At 31.2% G+C, this 15,035-nt stretch overlaps 1 protein-coding gene across 2 annotated transcripts in view; it reads left to right on the top strand.

The window, feature by feature from the left end:
• Positions 1-15,035, top strand: part of SATB2 (SATB homeobox 2) — a 176,292-nt gene that overhangs the window by 1,428 nt on the left and 159,829 nt on the right. For both annotated transcript variants that reach the window (XM_058187821.1, XM_058187829.1), the window contains exon 2: positions 425-652. In XM_058187821.1, the coding sequence (XP_058043804.1) occupies positions 484-652 (169 nt within the window). In that variant the 5' untranslated portion in view covers positions 425-483. The remainder of the gene's footprint in view (positions 1-424; positions 653-15,035) is intronic.

Raw genomic sequence — 15,035 nt, forward strand, 5'->3', positions numbered from 1 at the left:
CTGAATGACTATATTGGTTCATGAGTTATTGTATCTGAAATCCATTATCTCTCTTTAAGCTTAGGCTTTCTTATTAACACATTTGTTTGTGTTAATAAGCTTTTATAAATTGCATTCTTTCTCCAAAAGAGAAACTGGAACAGGTAAATAGTTCTGATAATAGTAAGGTTTATAAAGCCAAAGTTAAATGAACGACCAAGTTTTCTGAAAGATAATGTGTAAGATACTTGTTAGCTGAAGATACCCTAAGCAGCATAGGAAGATGTTAAGAAATCAGGTGCAAAACTGTGCCAAGCAGCTGCCGTTATTTCTGCTTGAAGCACTCTCCTAGTTAAATGTAGATGTAACTAATTGACATAGTGGATCTGGATGCTTCTGAAATGGTATTTCTTGTTTGTTTCTTTCTACCTCTTTCTCTTTTTAGGTCCTTGCTCATTTTATTGTGACCTGCCTGTGGGAACGTTGTCTCCAATTCAAAGTAATATGGATCGGAGAAGTGAAAGTCCCTGCCTAAGGGATAGCCCAGAGAGAGGGAGCGGCAGCCCTGATGTCAAAGGTCCTCCCCCGGTGAAGGTGGCCAGGCTTGAACAGAATGGCAGCCCTATGGGAGCCAGAGGGAGGCTCAATGGTTCTGTCACCAAATCAGTGGGAGGTAACAAACCTAGCAGAACTAATGTATGCATAACAGTCTGGCGGCTGAGTTATAATAGCACAAGGTCTCAGGGTTCAGGTTGGTGTAGCTTGAGTGTCTTGGTGTAAGATTACGGAAAGAAAGTCAATGGCAGACAGTTAATGCCCACTTTAACTGATGTCTCTCATCAGTAACCAATAGGCTCATTATGGTTAAATAAAGTGGCTTATGTAGAGAGTGGCATATCTTGGGCACTTTGCCATTTTATATCTGGAGTTAACTTCTTTATGATGCAGTAGAGAGTGCCTTCTTTTTCTTGGAATGCTTAAAGTTGTTAAACACTTTGTCTTAACAGAACACATAAAAATGTAGGTCTTTTATTTAAGGGTACTTGTCATTATCTTCTAAATAGTATATCTATATCTGGACCAATGTCGAAGTATTTAGCCCTTATGTAGTTTTTTATTTATTCTGAAATGGTTTGCATTAAATAAACTACGTTAAAAGTGGCTCTTAATTTAGCCCCCAAAATTCTCTATTTTTGTTAAATGTGTTCTGTGCATTTCACAATTTCCATTATATTTCATTCTTTCTTAGAAGGATTTCAAAATCTTTAAAATATAGAAAAAGGTCATTTCAAAATCCATTCTAGGATAATATCTTAGATTAACTTAATATCACAAAAGTGTGTACCGATTTTACTAATTAAGGATATGAGGATAAATATCATAACTCTTTTACCTTATGTCTTGCTTGTCACAAAACCTCAGAGGGAATTCGTGTATTATTTCTTTATCTGTTCTTAGTTTAATTCAGTTGAGATTTGTGAGATGTACTTTAGGAGTTCAGATGGCCTTCTAAATCTGTAATCTTAATCCATTTAGAAATAATAGTTTGGTATCACTAAGTGAAATATAATGCAAAATATATAAACCAAATCATTTTTTTATTTTCTTCTAAAAAACTATTTTTTGTATGGAATTATATATCTATTTTAACGCTTATGTTATTTAGATGTTATAATTACAGATACTTCATGTGTTCTATATAATTTTACATTTTTTAAATAATGCCATTTCAGTAATTAATATTTTAAAACCTTAACAACATGCAGTTACTTTAAATATCTCATTTTTGAATGTCATAGTTCCTTCATCCTTCACTTTAATCGCTTTAGGTTTGGAGGTGGACATTATAACAAGGTCATCTTTGTGCAAAGTTTCTAAAGTAGAAGGAGATAATAATTGCAAACACATAGTTGTCTTAAATATAAAGCATGTAATGCACATGACAGCATTTTTACTGTGCACCAGTTTATTAAAAAATGGATGTCTTTACAAATATTGGGTTCTTTAATAAGAAAAGTACAGAATAGTACCATTGCACTCTTTTTAACAATTCAACCATTTTGTGTGCATTCTTAGCTTTCCCTGTTCAGTAGAGATTAGTAATTGCTAAAGATTACTGAAAAGTTGTATCTTATCTTTCTCTCATTCTGTCTCCCTTGTCCTCCATTTTAGCTATTTAGGTAATTTAAATGGGTTTTTTGCACTGGATTAAAAATATTCAATGGTTTCAGAGCTTTGATGAATGTATTGGGTTGTTTTTAGTATTCTTATCATTGAAATCTTAGAGATAAGAAAAATAAGTAAGTTATTGAAAACTATGAAAGTAATAACAGTTATTGATTTGTTGCTTGGTATACTTTTTGCAACTGTTTCAAAATGAGCCATGGAGGAGATTGGGTCAAATTAAGAACATTTATTTTGAGGAAATTTTTGTAAGTTTGCATTGTTGCTTTCTGTTGATAAGTTATTGTGGAATGAGAGGTTTTTAATTTTTAAAAAAATATTATGGAGGGGTTTGCAAATCTTGCATTATTACTACAGGGTAAATGGTAATGATATCAGTGTGACAAGAGACAGAATTTTATTCATTTTTTGGTGAAGTCTTTCATTTCCCAGGGTCATCTTCTAAGAACTTATCTTTTCATGCAATGCTAATTGTTTTAAATTAATAAACTATATTATAGTATTAATGTTCTGTTTTGTGCAGGTTCTTGTAATTGTAGCACCTGCTTACCAATTGAAGGCACTAAGAATAATTTCAAAAAACATTCTTAATTCTATTACACTGAATATTAAGGCAATTAAATATTAAAATAGTTAAATTGGACCATCTTAGGAAGTGGGTGATAAATAAAATTGATGTAAATTTTATTTTAGCTGCTGTAAAACTTTCTATCTTATAAAATTTTCATGTTATTGTGCTTCAAAAGTTTACTTTGTAAAAATGATCAACAAATCTCTTTTGTTGATTAAGCATAAATTATTGAAAAAGTTTGCCTTGCTTCAAATAGTGCATTTTTATAGAGTAAATTTATCCTTTTAATTGTAATTCAACCCAATATTTGTGAAGACATCCATTTTTTGAAATAAATTGCTACAAGTATATATGCTGCCATGTGCATTACAACATGCTTAATCTGAATTTTATAGATTTGAAGATAGTAAATTATACAGAAAGGGAAAGTGGTTTCGAGAATCTAGCTACACTGAAGGAATAATTGGTATGTAAAACAATAAAAAGATCTCTTGAGATTGTCCAAGTATAATTACTTATTTTTAAATATAATACATAATTTAGGAAAGTTACAAGTTCTTAAAATAGTACTGTAGTTTTTTTAAGGATCATCAGACTGTAATTATCTTATTTTTGTTGGTGAAAACAAAAAAGCCCATTGATACTTCCCATACGATTTTAAAGCACGCTCTTTTCTTTATCCCTCCAATTATTATTTGTGCAGACCTAAGATTATAACATTAGTTATGTTAAGATGCATATCTCTTAACACAACTTGTGGCATATCCTTTTTCAAATTTTTATTTTGAGATATAGAGAAAAATTAAAACTTTTGTTGCTAATGGTAAATCATGTGATTTTGAGTTAACACTTCTTATCCTTTACAATATTAATTTCAGTAGAACTAGTCAAGATTAGCTGCTGCTTTTCTTTCTGCCTCCCCCTTCTTCTGATATTCTAGCACTGCAATTCCTAGATGCTCTGTTTTAACCATCTATGTAATAAAACAGAAATGCTGTGATATGTTCATGATTGGGAGGATTTATAGTAAGTCTGTGGGAGAAAAAAGCAAATATCTCTTTAAAATACATATGACGCCTGGGAGAGAGGTTAAAGCAAGCAAGAGCTCTGGGGTGTTGACAGCTTTATATCCCTGCTGGGTAACATTCACTTACTAGAATTGGCGTCTTCTCTCAGTTACTAATTTGCTCCATAAGGATTTTGAAGAAAAGAAAAGGACGATTAATGGCCAGGAAACTCAGATTTCTAAAAACGCTGAATAAAATTATCTGTTCATGACTCGTCAGTTTTTATGTACATTTATCTTTATTAGGATTTTAAAACCTTAATAAGATTGTGATTGTCATCTCATTAATTTAGAAATGAGGTCTGTAAAAATCGCTAAGACACCTTAAAATTAGGTCTTTTATTTTGTTCCTAAGTTAAATACAGAAAAATAGTATAACATGCCAACATCAGATCTAAGAAACAGAGTGCATAAATCTGAAGTTAACATGTTATACTATTTTCATACTTGATCCATTCATTTTGTTTCTCGAGTTGTATTATAAGGCTGAAATGCACATATTATTAGGTCTTGTATATATTTTTAGACTGATTCAGAAAGTATAGGTTTTGCTTAAAGAGGTATCTAGTGGGTAAATGAAAAGTAGTAACAGTTCTGTAGTTTCTCAATACATCTCAAAGTTTAGTATATCATATAGTTCACATATTCAGTCAAATATGGTATTTTTTAACATAGATGATAAAATTATTAAAGGTCAGATTCAGTCACATTGATACTTATTAAATCAGTCCAGTGAAATCAGTGAGTTTATCAAGACTAATTTAAATGCCATTCTTTTTAGTAGTTGTATTCTAAGGATATCAAGGCTGGAAGCCAGCCTATTTCTATTCAGTGTATGTACATACTTCTCAAACTGGCTTAACAGGAAAATATAAAGCTCTGTTTTTAATTTTTAATAAAATAGCTAGAGGTCCAATATGACATACAACTGAAAAATATATCCCATTGAAGTAAATACACATTAGGTTGTGGCCTTAAACTTCAGATCAGGACCTCAAGCTTATACAGTTTACTTAATAATAAATTCAGTGTTGCATAGTCCCAAATAGGATTTCAGTTTTTGTTTTAAGACCTAGCATGCCATTGTTAAAATCTTTATGTTTCAAAGATTAATGCTGTATCTAATAGAACTGGGCATAGGTGGTTTGTTATTATCTTTTATTACAGTTACAGGGGTCATGAGAGGAAAATCAGTTAGCTTTTTGCTGAAATATTAAGATGGAATCTGTAGTAATGAGGATGTACTAATGTGTTAATGGAATAGTATTGATGACAATTGTTAATATACATTTTTCGCAAATAAAGTTGCTTTTGCAACTGAGTGGCAATAACACTATAGTGCTGGGGCTTTCAGTTTTTCTCCTGTTGGTATTGTTTTATATGTGTAGCAAGTACTGTATAACGCGATAGAAAAGTAATCTAGTTTTAGCCATTGTAACAGATTTTTATTATTGCTTGATTTTGGAATATATGTAGTTTACATAACCTGAAATGATAGTGCTTTTTAAACATAAAATCAGTTTAAAATATTGTAAAACCTGTTTATTTTACAGTGTTAATAGTCAAAATTAAAATCTTCAAAATAATTGGGAAATAATAAGCCGTTTAGTAAGTTAGAAATTGAATATTTTAAGAAATCAGAATTTATAATTTAATTGATCGTTGAGATGTGCTTTTGGAGTTAACTATCTCAACATATTTTGTCTTCTCATAAGAATATAGCACTTTTGTTGGTTTCAGAATTTGGTCTTTTGGTTTTAAGATTATGCAGCTCTATATTCTGAATGAGCATACTGTATAATCCAATAAAGAAGCTGGGATTGGTGTTTTACATAATTTTGGAACACATCTTCTGAAATACTTTACATAAAGTCATAACTTTGATGGATTTCAAACATTCATCTACATGGGTTGTAATGCTATTTGTTTATTTGCTTCAAAGATAAAAAGATTAGTTTGATGAAGAAGAGAATGGCCGATATCATTATATAAACTAATAACAAAGTCAGCGTAGTGAAGGAAAAAACAAGGAATCCAGCCTTACCTCTAGAATAGATATTAGAATGCATTCTAAATAGAATACAGTTTTATATAGAATGTAAGTACTGTAGTTGTTTAGAAATGATGACTTCATTGGGAAAAAGTATACTTAGGACATTATAGATATATAGTATTTAAACTTGTGATACTATTCTTTTTTCTTTTTCACAATTATTTCACCGGGAAATGAGCATAAATGATAGAGTTATTTTAAACTGTGTGAAGAAGGAAAATATGTTCTAGGTGTATGTACTTGGAAGTAAGTTCCATTAAAGTAATAAGATTTGCCATACTAATTTGTTTCCGTTCAATTCCTCTTCTTGCATTTAAGTACTTGGTAGGATGTTGCACTGATTTGTTCCCTAGTGAAGTACATGCAGTTAGACTTGTTACAGATGAAAACTTTGTCCTTCAGTCTTGCAGAAAGGCACATATTTAAGACAATTACTTTTTAAAATGATGGCTATGAGAGTTTGTTTGCTGAAAACCTGTTATGTAGATGTAGGCAATATATGCATTTATCTATAACGTATATGTCTAAAGTAATATTTAACTTGGGTAAATATGGATTAGTATCAGTATAAGACATATGTTTCAGTAGTGCAAATTCCTTGAACTGAAATTGAAATAATGTCAGCTGAAAGGAGGGAAAATAGTGTAGGAAGTTGTATTATTTAGTCAATCTTGTTCATTTATGTGAAGAAGTTTAGAGACAGGGAAGTGTTGTTTTAAAAGCAAAATCAAGGCTTGCTGGGTGACTTTAGGCCTGTCACATTCTGTCAGTCCAACTCACCTTACAGGATTGTTGTTGTGGTGAAAACAGAAGGAGGAAGGAGTATTGGTATGTTGGCTGCCTTGAGTTATTTATACAAATAATAAAGGTGGGATAAAAATAATCATAAAATAAACAAACAAATAAATATTCTGAGTTAATAATGAATTAATTTATTATTTCCAAAGCTAAAAATAAAAGTGGAATTATTTGAAAAAAATAAAATAAAAATATATTTTCTGGGTTGTAGTATAATAAATAACCCAGGTTAATAAATATGCAATATAATAATTTTAATAAATAAGCAAGGGTATAATAATCAATACATGAGTAATTTATTGTTTAATAATTAATGAATAGTTATAAATAGCAATATATTTTTTAAAAGACATGCTACAGTTGGGAATACCTGTAAATTAAGACTTGGAAAATTTTACTCTTATATGTGAGTAGGTAGTTCATTCAATGTTGTTCAACATCACTTAATTACATGTAAAATAACATTAGCTGACTTAAAGTTGATAAGTTATTTGCTGGGGGAAAGGCTAGTAATTGTTTTGTAGTTCTATATATTAAACCTCAATATCATCTGCTATTAAAACTAAGTATGTTGTTTGAAAATCCTTATTAGGTTTCTGGTACGACTCTTGTATATATTATATTATATTATATTATATTATATTATATTATATTATATTATATTATATTATATTATATTATATTATATTATATATGTTATATTATATTATATTATATATGTTTGAGTGAAAGAAGAATTGAAAGCATTATCTTTCTGGAGAATATTGACTTTCAACCATAGTGTCTGTTTTAAAATGTAACTCTTTTTTTTCCTTCTGAGATAATGATGAATCAATCTTATTTTAATTGGTTCCTACTGTATAAACTCCACAGAAACAGATGCACTTTCATACGAAGACATTCTATAAGTGAAACTCTGTTTTAAGACCCAAAGCCACAACTGACAAACATTTGAGAAGCTGATGATTTCAGAGAAATATATTTAATTATCTTTGCCAGGCTGAATTTTCCCACCATATTTAAGTTAAGCATTTATCATGGAGTGTTAAATATTTATCATATATATTATTATATATATGAATAAACTTCAGTTATTTGGAACTACTTAAAACACATAAAAATAGATCACTGATGTGCATGAATTATACTATCCTCCTAAAAGATTACTATTAATGATATTTTCATTAAGAAAGGAGGTGTTTCTTTGCTTTTACTTTATTAATAGTAGTTTTTTTCCGAACAATATTATTATTTGAAATTATGGAGAAATAATATATCTGAAAATAATATATTTGAAAGTAACTTTAATTAAATTGGAAAGAAAATTTTACAATCAATTCTTTTTCTATATTACATGCATATAGAAATATATGTGTAAATTTGGTATGTTATAATTTCTCATACTTAAAATTAATAAATATACACATGCAAATATTTTGCAAACTTGATGTCTGCAAATCTAAGTAATTTAGATAAGGAATGTGTAATTATTATCTAATGATATGTATATATTTCCTGCAACAACTGAAAATGTAGCATTAAAGTATTTGACAACAGTGTATTCAAGCATTCTTAAATGCTTTATCATATGAAAAATCTAGCTTAAACAGTTTTATCAGTTTATATATGTGACTGATAAACTTGAGCTCCAGGATGAATTCTGAAAAATGTAAAGTGGGAATGTATTTAGAGTAATACATTCCCACTTTACATACATTTAAAGTATAATTTAGGTACGCTTAAATTTATGGGATTTAAATATTTTATATTGCACTTAATACCTTGGTTTTTGACAAAATTTATATATGTTTTATGTGATTATTGTGAAAATGTCACAACCATAAGTTTTGGTATAAATAAATGGCATTCTGTTTCTTTGTACTTTGTAAATTATTTTCTAAATATACTCTATTCTGGAGTCCTTTTTTAAAGTTTAAGTTCTTTAACTGCTCATCAACAAAAGAACAAATAGTAGAAATTTAACAAAGTCTGTCTCACCATAATGTAAAGATTTCAGTGAAAATCTGTACACTGTAAAAACAAAGATTTCATATAAGGTAGTTCACCAGTGATGTATTATGAAATGACTACATGCTTTTGATAATTAGCCTGTAAATCACATATCTGCTTTATGTTTTCTTTGTATATGTATTTTTAAAACTATTTTTGATAAAAGTAGAATACAAATAGTTTTGATTAATCCAGTCATCGTATAGGAAACATTGAATATACCATGAAACAAATGAATGTAGCCATGTTGAATGATGTAGAAGTCACTGGAAAAAATACAGTAAACATAGAATATAAGTATTGCTTGTGATGAGGAAGGATTGCTCCTGATCAGTAAAAAATGGGAATTAAGACTTTTTTTTAGCTCTAAAGTATTAAAGCATGTTGTATTGTTAGAAATTAACCATCTTGAATGGAATTTTATTTGCTAACAACAGGGACCGTGTTTAGTGTAAGACTTTTATTCATACCATAGGAATTTGCCGAGTTCTTGTTCTTCCTTTGCCACAATGTCAAATTTACTACAGGCAGTTCCCTAACAGTCTAAGGAGTAGAGTGTGGAAAAGGAACATATAAATTGATTTACAAATAGTTTCCAATGATTTAGTGAACAGAAATGGCTACTGTTCCATGGCTTGCTTTTTTATGTGATTTGCAGGTGGCAGTTTGAGCTTTCATTAGAACATGTTCTAATATATCCATACTGATTCCTAATGGTAATAAGACTGTAATCTCCATCTGATAATTTTTGTATCTGAGCACAGAATAAATTAATTTAAAAGTTAAACATGTAGAACTTTAAAATAACAACCAAGTGCCTTTTATCTTAGTATTGCCAGTATTTGTATGGTGTTCACCAAGTATTGCTTGGTGAACACCATACAAATGGTGTTCACCAAGCTTGGTAGATCACCTGAGTTTTTAAAAATGAAATAACTATCAGCTACAGCCAAGTGTTTTGAAAGTATAATCACCTGCCCTGTAAAGACCCAAACTAAACAAAGACAATAGGCTTTTATCTTGTTGGAGGGAATGGCAGATAGCTGTTTGCCAAATAACTATTTTGAAACAGAAGATGTCCTCAGTGTTACCATTTTATGAATGGACAACTCCTATAGCCATTTTGAGGGAGCATCCAGAAAACAGTTTCAAAAATTGGTCGGCTCCTTAAAATGCTTGGGGACTCATGTCTTAATTTATGATTCTTTCTTTTGCATTAATTGTGCATGGAAAGTAGAACGTCAGCCACTTTGTCATACTTCAACTACTATAACATTTTCTGGCATCTTCCCCAACTTTTTACTTGCTGTTTATACTTATTCCTTTTGGAATTATTATTTTATATTTTTTGCTCTCCTATTCATGTATTCATCCATATGAAAGTATACCCATATACAGTTTAAACTGCTCGCATGGACAGCATATAATATTGTTCGAAGTCCAAATTGACCAATCTGTGCAAACTAATAATGGAATACAATTTATGTAATTCTGCGTTACTATGAAAAGAAATTTGATTCCAAATAAATTTGCTTAGGAATATAGCCAAAGCCAGTACCTTGGAAGTCTATGAGTGAATGAATGGAAATACATTGTATTATGCCAAAATGAAATATTGGAGAATCTCTAAAAAAGATTATCGTGCAAATTTTTTATATCATGGCATCTGCCCTTCATTTTAACTAAATAGATTCATTGATAAATAAAGCTTATTTTCAGTCATTTCATTATTAGCTATTTATTATATGAAGCAAAGCTGGGCTTGAGATTTATATGTTCTGGAATTTAATATTACAATTTAGAAGACAATAGATATTTGAGACCCTAGCAGTAGGCCTGGTATTTACTAATCTAGATTTAGATCCTAAAATACATACACTGTCTAGATGCTATATTTGACAATAGCTCCTATAAATATTTTGGATTAGGTTTTTGTATTTAGATATTTTTTCTTAATAATTGCTGGTTTTATGCCCTGTGAATAATCTATGTATTATGTTCATTTTATATCACAACTTAATATGCTTATTTCTAAGAGTTGATATTTAATATGGTATTTGCTAAAGGAATAAAATTTTCATTTCGGGGTTATGCATTACTATGCAGTAAAAGGTGTCTTTCATAATGCATTTTCCCAATTTACAAATAACTTTTTTTACTGTAATCCTTGCATATGAGCTGAGTACCATGATAGATGTCTCCTTAAATATTGTGGTAAAAGAAAATGACTTGTATTTTGAGGCTGTCGATAGTTTATGTTGTTTTGGACCAATTTCCCAAGCAGTGATAGAAAACAGATTACAATAACAATTATACAGTCAGGAGATGCAATATCCATTTCTGCTTTAATTGAGTGAAAGAATAATAAAAACATCACTAAGAAAAATGAGATGGATCTGTCACATTACCAATTTTTAGACCTTGAGAAAATGCAGAGAAACTGAAGTAGGTTTACTTTACCTCATCTTGTTAACTAAAATTTTATTTATAGTAGAAAATATGTTACTTGCATTCACAGATGTGGACAAGGTTTTAGGAATTGCTGTTTTTCAGATGTTAAAGTAGAGTGAAATATTCAGGTTTCTGCTGAACTGAGACGCTTCCTATTGTCTGTATAGTTTTGTTTTTTTCTTTGTTCTTTGCAATTGGAGCATTCACGGCCATTTTATAAAAATGGATACAAAACTACATTAGTTTCTAAACTGTATTTCTGGTTTGATTCTCAACTTTTCTTTCGTGACTGAAATATTCACATTAATGAAATGGACTTCCATACCTCAACTTTTCTCTCTGTAGATTCCTAAAGCCCCTGAAAATTTGGCTGTGCTATGTGAGGAAATCTTAGGAATAATCAGAAATTTTATGTGCATATGTAGAGGGAAGTTAGAAAATATGCCCTCATATTTTCTAACAGCTACATGAACAGAGGAATAACAAGACTCTAAACTAATACACTAAATAGATCTTTTCCAGCTATTTGGATTAATTTTTGCAGCTACATTGTATGGTTTACCTCCCCTTTCTCAAAAGTTTATGTTTGAAAACAATTATTTGAGTTAGACTGTCAAAATGTTCCCAATAATATGTTGTTGCTACTACTGAATCGGACTCAATCTGTTTGGAAGAGATTTCAGTTGAAAGAAAATAATACAAAATGGTAGTAAAAGTTGATAGTATATGCATTAATAAAAGCAATAAATTAATAAAGTAAATTATAAATATTGATGCAATAATGTAATAACATTACAATAATAATATCCCTTCCAAACTTTGGGCATACAGTATTGAATACTTTTTTGAGAATGAACTTACATAATATGTGCATTTTCTAAAAAGCCTTTTTTTATTCTTTATAAAAGTCCATTGCAGTACAAGGCTATAATGGCATTTCCCCAATTAATGACTTTAGAATCTACTCTAATGCGGTCAGTGAATAGAAATAGGACCTTTCAAAGTTGTAATGAACATGAAAGATAGGGAGATTTAAATGAATGCCCGCACATACAAGAAGTGGCATACCTGTATATGAACAAAGACCTGTCATCTTGGTGTTCGATGTTGATGAACCACGTAGTCCTCTGAAATACCAATATTTAATATTGATATGTTTGTTGTCTCAGATACATGAGACAATTTATAAACATCACAGGAAGTAAATGTACTTACATGGAAGAAATATGTATTTGTACAGAGTCAGTGGCATGTTAGTTAAATCTGATGTTACATGGAATATCTGCAGAATGGGTTAAATTTAATTATATATAAACATTTGCTGCTTTGGTAATGACAGTTAACTTTTTCCATTCTGCACTCATTGTGCTCTCTAGTCTGCTGAAGAGTATTCACCAACCATGGAGAAGATGACTGAGGGTGCTAGAGAGTACATCAGCCAAAAGATTGTTGAATACAAGTTAAAAGTATAGTAGACTTCTTGCTAAGACGACATGTAAGAGCTTATGGTTTACTAAGTTAAAAACAATTTTCAGAATATAACTTCTCTTACAATCTATAATCCTTTGAAGTCAGATCATATAAGGAGAATAATAAATATAAATTATTGAACTAAGGTGGTCTATGCAACTAGCCTAGTTATATTATGCAACTATTGGTGTACTAGATTGATGGTTGAGTAAGGCAAAAAAAAAGTGCATAGTGATCAAAGTTGCAGTTAATTTGAAATTTGTAGTCCTACTTGAGGGTTTTTAAAAACGAAAATTAACAAGCAACATGTTTACAAATATTAAGGGAGATTAAGTACCTTGGGTACCTTTCTTATGCTGAAACATTTTGACTTTTTTTTTTAAAGGCAGAGGATTTCATGCTTCCTAGGCAAGTACATAGAAACCTAATTATCTGAGCTGGTACATTTTGAAAAGATAAAATACTTTTTCATATACAATTATTGTATATTTTTACTATGCATTCTTATGCATAATCAATATATAATGTATACCAAACTCTGAAGTTTATTATGTCTTATGGCTGCTGAAGAATTGAAAGAAGTTTATCTTCAAACCAGGGCTTCATTTCTAAGTACCAGGATTGTTTATTTTTTTCCTTCCTTCCTCAAATATAATCTATCTGAATTCTCTGGAGACAATCATCTGTTCAGAACAATAATGTGAGAAAAGAAGAGATAGTAAAGCTCAAGCTAGAACGACTGAGATAGCAAGGAAAAGTGATTAATATATGGGACTTACTAATACAGGGATCCCCACCCTCTGGGCAGCAGCCTGCTACCGGGCCATGGCCTGTTGGGAACTGGGCTTCTAAAGCCATGGGCAAGTGCATGAAGCTTCATTTGCACATGCATGGGATTTAAGTTGCATGTGTGAAACCATTCCCCTCCTGCCGAAACTGCCGAAATTGCCACCACTACCAGACTGGTGGTTGGGGACACTTATACTAATAGGGTTAGTACTAGACTGCAGGTACTGCAGTCCTTGACTTACCGCCATAATTGAACCTGAAATTTTAGTTGTAAGTTGTTGCAGTCATAAACTGAGTCACCATGTGACTGGACTTGATTTTGCAACTATTTGTATGACATCGTAAGTGACTCACTGAAGTTGTTAAATGAATCACGTGGGCACAAATCCAAATCCAGCTTATGTAATGAGCATTTTACTTACTGAAAAACAGCAAGAAAACGTTGTAAAAGGTCCCTCAAGATGCTGAAGCCAGTTATAAATGTGAGCCAGTTGACAAATGCCCCAAATACAATTGTATGACTGTGAGGTGGAAAAAACGGCAGTCATAACTTTGAGGATGAATAACTTTTTTTAGTCTGCCATAACTTTGAACAGTTGTTAAGTAGCCTGTTGTAAGTTGAGGACTATCTTTAATGGCATATGTTAATGTGTTGCATTTCCTAGTTTGAAAGTAGTGGCACTAAATCAGAATTAGGAAAGGAGCTGGAACAAATCTTAGGTGTTTGGACACAATTAAGTTATGAATTACTAAGCTTTTGTTTGGCTTTATATCTATTTTACCCATGGCATGTTCTCCCCCTCTCCCTCTGGCTCCAGTGGCATTTCTTGATCATGACTTGTGTTTTCATCAGATTCTACTCAGTGGTAGGCGACAACTGGTTTAATAATCAGTTTGGTGAGTGTGCGTGCATGCACGTGCGTGCGCCCGTAACATGCTTGCGTGCAGCATTCAAAATACAGCAATTTGAAGCTTAACTGCTTACCTACTAAGGCAGCCCTGGTAAATAGAACAGCGGAAGTGTGGAAATCAGCTGTGCTGCGCGAATCAGCTGAGCCAGAAAGAAGGAAATATAGGACAGAATAGAGTGGGGCTGGGTGGGCGGGGCCAGCTGATCGTCAGTACTACCGGTTCACTCAAACTAGTCTGAACTGGCTGAATCCCACCCCTGATTCTACTTTCTATAAAAAATCAATAAAGTGGATCATTTGGTTAAATATAGTGAAGTATTCAAAGTATTTATAAGAATTGCAATGAACTGTATGGGTTCCAATTAATTATAAATCAAGATCTTCTCTTCAGATCCTTTGCCTTTTTTCCTTTCTACTCCCTCCCCATAAACGAAGAGCAGATTGTTAGATAGGAATAGATTATTCTTGCAATAAGTATGCATTGATTGTTTGCAAAAGTTTTCTTGAAGTCTGATGGAAGGGCATCTATGGCTGGAAAGCTATAGTTGTTTACCCGGGATGAAACAATTAAAAGTTTGTTTCAACTCAAATTAAACAAAAACACTTCCTTATAGATATATAAGACGTTCATTTTATATGTGCTATTATTTAAAGCAGCTTTACTGGCTAATGGAGATCAATTAACTGATACAAATAGTAATGGGCAAACAGAAGGCTGATGACAGCCAAGTAAATAGCTCCAAGCTATTCTGT

This window comes from Ahaetulla prasina, chromosome 1 (genome assembly GCF_028640845.1).
Source record: "Ahaetulla prasina isolate Xishuangbanna chromosome 1, ASM2864084v1, whole genome shotgun sequence".
Classification (NCBI taxonomy): Eukaryota; Metazoa; Chordata; class Lepidosauria; order Squamata; family Colubridae; genus Ahaetulla; species Ahaetulla prasina.